This window comes from Astyanax mexicanus, chromosome 22, assembly GCF_023375975.1.
Source record: "Astyanax mexicanus isolate ESR-SI-001 chromosome 22, AstMex3_surface, whole genome shotgun sequence".
Classification (NCBI taxonomy): Eukaryota; Metazoa; Chordata; class Actinopteri; order Characiformes; family Acestrorhamphidae; genus Astyanax; species Astyanax mexicanus.
Window position 1 is genome coordinate 15,885,258 of NC_064429.1, and position 2,938 is coordinate 15,888,195.

The 2,938-nt window shown below is 38.2% G+C and overlaps 1 protein-coding gene across 1 annotated transcript; it reads right to left on the reverse strand.

The window, feature by feature from the left end:
- Positions 1–243: 243 nt before the first annotated feature.
- Positions 244–2,690, reverse strand: LOC111190999 (fibrous sheath-interacting protein 2). Its single transcript, XM_022664886.2, has 5 exons — positions 2,456–2,690; positions 1,702–1,803; positions 1,180–1,341; positions 642–707; positions 244–379 (listed from the first exon to the last, which is right to left on the reverse strand). Exons 2-5 carry the CDS (start codon positions 1,798–1,800, stop codon positions 272–274), a joined length of 435 nt encoding a protein of 144 aa, XP_022520607.1. The 5' UTR covers positions 1,801–1,803; positions 2,456–2,690; the 3' UTR covers positions 244–271.
- Positions 2,691–2,938: the final 248 nt, after the last annotated feature.

The window sequence follows — 2,938 nt, forward strand, 5'->3', positions numbered from 1 at the left end:
CTATACAATATACAACAGATATACCTGTGTATAAATATGCCCTGTAATAAATTTACTTTAACATCAATCAATTAATTAATCAAATATTTTTATATACTCTGTGGCCAAATGCTCTACCTTTATGCTGCAGAAACTAAACTAAATTAATATTCTAGTCTAGAAAGAAAGCCTGAGCAATTTAAGTGTTTGGTTTTGTTTTGAATAAGTCTATACTGGGTCTGGATTGACTAAATCATATCATTAAGGGGGGGGGGGGGGAGTTATCCTTATCCTAATAAATTAATTTTGGTTTTGTGCGCTGCTTCTCCGGCCGGCTGAAGGGTTTCTCCATGCAGGTCATCGTTAATTTGGGCTTCCTCCGGCTGGATTCTGGTGAATCCTGAAAGAGGTAGTGTCAGAGAAATTCACACAATACATTTAATATCTGTTGCTCTATGTTAAACTGTACAGAAATATGCACTATTCTAGAACACAGGACCTTCTTCCTGTATTTACGTCTACGTGTATTTACCCCAGTATCAAATTATTAACACAAATCCTTAATTACTAAAAAACACAACACAGTGTAGGAGTGTATATAATATAACTGCCACATAAAAGCACTGAATTGCAAATTCACCGAACAATAAAAGCTGACTTACCTGTTTCAGGGGTGCGTGCCTCAGATATTCCACGTAATTTGTAAACTGCTTTACGGAGCACAGCACCTGAAAGGGATAAAAGGATAGTGTGTAATTATGGATGTGGACTAAAGGGCTCTCACTATGCATTAAACACTGTTTTATTATAATTTTAGATATACTTCAGTCAGAACAAAATCACATAATCACATAAAAAATCACATAAAGTGGATCTAAAGATAAAGGTTTTTAGTATTGTTCTATTCAGGGAGAGAAATACTATTTAGTTTAATAACTAGTTGTAAAAATAAATTTCTACATTTATTTTCTCATCATTTAGGAAATTAAGCCTTCCATTACTTCATTATATTGTATAGTATTCAATGTGGAATATTAATGAGTTTTTAGTCCTCAAACTTGCACTAAAATTCCATTTTCTGATTCAGACAATCAAAAAATTGCTTAATCAACATAAATAAATCAATGAAACATAACTAGGGAAGTGTTAGTTTCATAGGGCAGGCTGTACTGTAACTGTGTGTAAATCTAATGTATGTACCCTCTCATCCGGAGTAATTAATCCAAGTTGGACGAGCCTCTTCTTCTTCTCCGGCCGTTTGAAGAATTTTTTTAGATGTTTATCGTGCAGGCAGTTGTAATCCCAGAGATTCCGGGTGATGTTAGGATCTCTCAAGTCGAAATCCTGCGTTTCCGGAGAAAGCTGTGAAAAACAATTAACACAATGCATTTAATATCTGTGCGAGTTTCACACCATAAACATTATCCTACCAACAAGAACCATCCCAAACACTGCAATATGTAATCTAATTAGTTAATTTCTGATCTAATCTAAGACACCTTTTCACATCTGCACTTCTTAGTCCAGTTAAAGTTCTCTTTAAGAACACTGGTGCTCATTTCACTGTTTGGCCAGTGTGAAAACTGTGTGAAAACAATCCTAACCAAGTGGAAAAAGCTTTAGATTTAGACTTTCAAATTATAACAGACCAGAGATTCACACCAGAGAAAACAAACTATAGGTATGAAGTAAGTTCAGAATACTTTCTATTTGAATACTTACACTCTGTCCCAGTTTCCCGCGGGAAAACTGAACAGAATATTTATCTGGAACGAACACCTTTGTGCCCCTTGGTTTCTTTATTAGCATAGAAATGTCCATTTTCTGGAAAGTGGAGAAGAAAACATTCTGGTTAAAAACTGTACAGCTGTTGAAAAGGAAAAGTCTGATTAAAAGACCTCTCTCCTGTTTAACCTGCCTGAAATGCAGCATTATGTTCAGTACTGGCAGAGTTTAAATCACAGAGCTTTTCTTTCAAGCATTTTGTTTTAGTATTGGAGCTATATTTCCTTTGACACTGTTAGCTTGATGATAAAAATTTTTACTTAAAATGCTGTTGCTAGTTAATTGAATAAGAAATAACTGTGGTGTCTGTGGTTGTTAAGGAATTGCTATGATGTCAGTGGTGGTTGCTAGGTGGTGGTTAAGATGTTCCTGAGTGGTTGATATGTGGTATACAACTGTTTGACCTTATATTGGTTTATACAACACCTTCTCTATAGACACACAGTACTGGAGAACTGGTTGGCGGGTGGGTTTTCCAGCCACTACATTAAGACCAGCACTGTTGCTACTGTTTCTATAACTCAGTAGTTCTACAGGCCACGTATCACCAATAACCAAACTAACCACCGCTGTAGCTCATAGAGGCTCTAGCAGGAATGATGATTTTTAGTGCTTTAGTGTTAATCTGGTTCCCTCACTCTACAGCTCTCCATCCACTCTACACTCCAGAACCTTAAACTGGAACACTTACATCATCCGTCCGTCTCGCTGCGCTGTTCTCCAGAGGACTGATCAGCTGGCGCGAGGAGCCTAGCGTATATACACACAGCTATGACGTCATCAACATTCCACGTTCCAAACGGAGTTCAGTAGAATTATCAGTCTGAATCACGTGACCAACAGTATAAGGGCCGTTTCAGTAGGGCTGCAACGATTAGTCGGTGTAATCGACAACATCGACTATAGAAATTAGTCGATGTGGAATTTTATTGTCGACGCGTCGTTTAAGGTTGTGATGGAGCAAAAGGGAGGGAGAGAGAGAGAGCAAAAGGGGGCGAGAGAGGAAGATACACATCTAGTAAGAGGGTGAGCATCCTGATTGGCCTCTCCTCATGCTTAGTTAGCCAATGAGGTTTCAGTGTGGGAGGGACTTGCAGCGCGCGCGAGAGAAAGAGAGGTAGAGACGCGCGTGCGGTGTAATATCAGCGCTGTGTCCATTAAACACAAACAAACA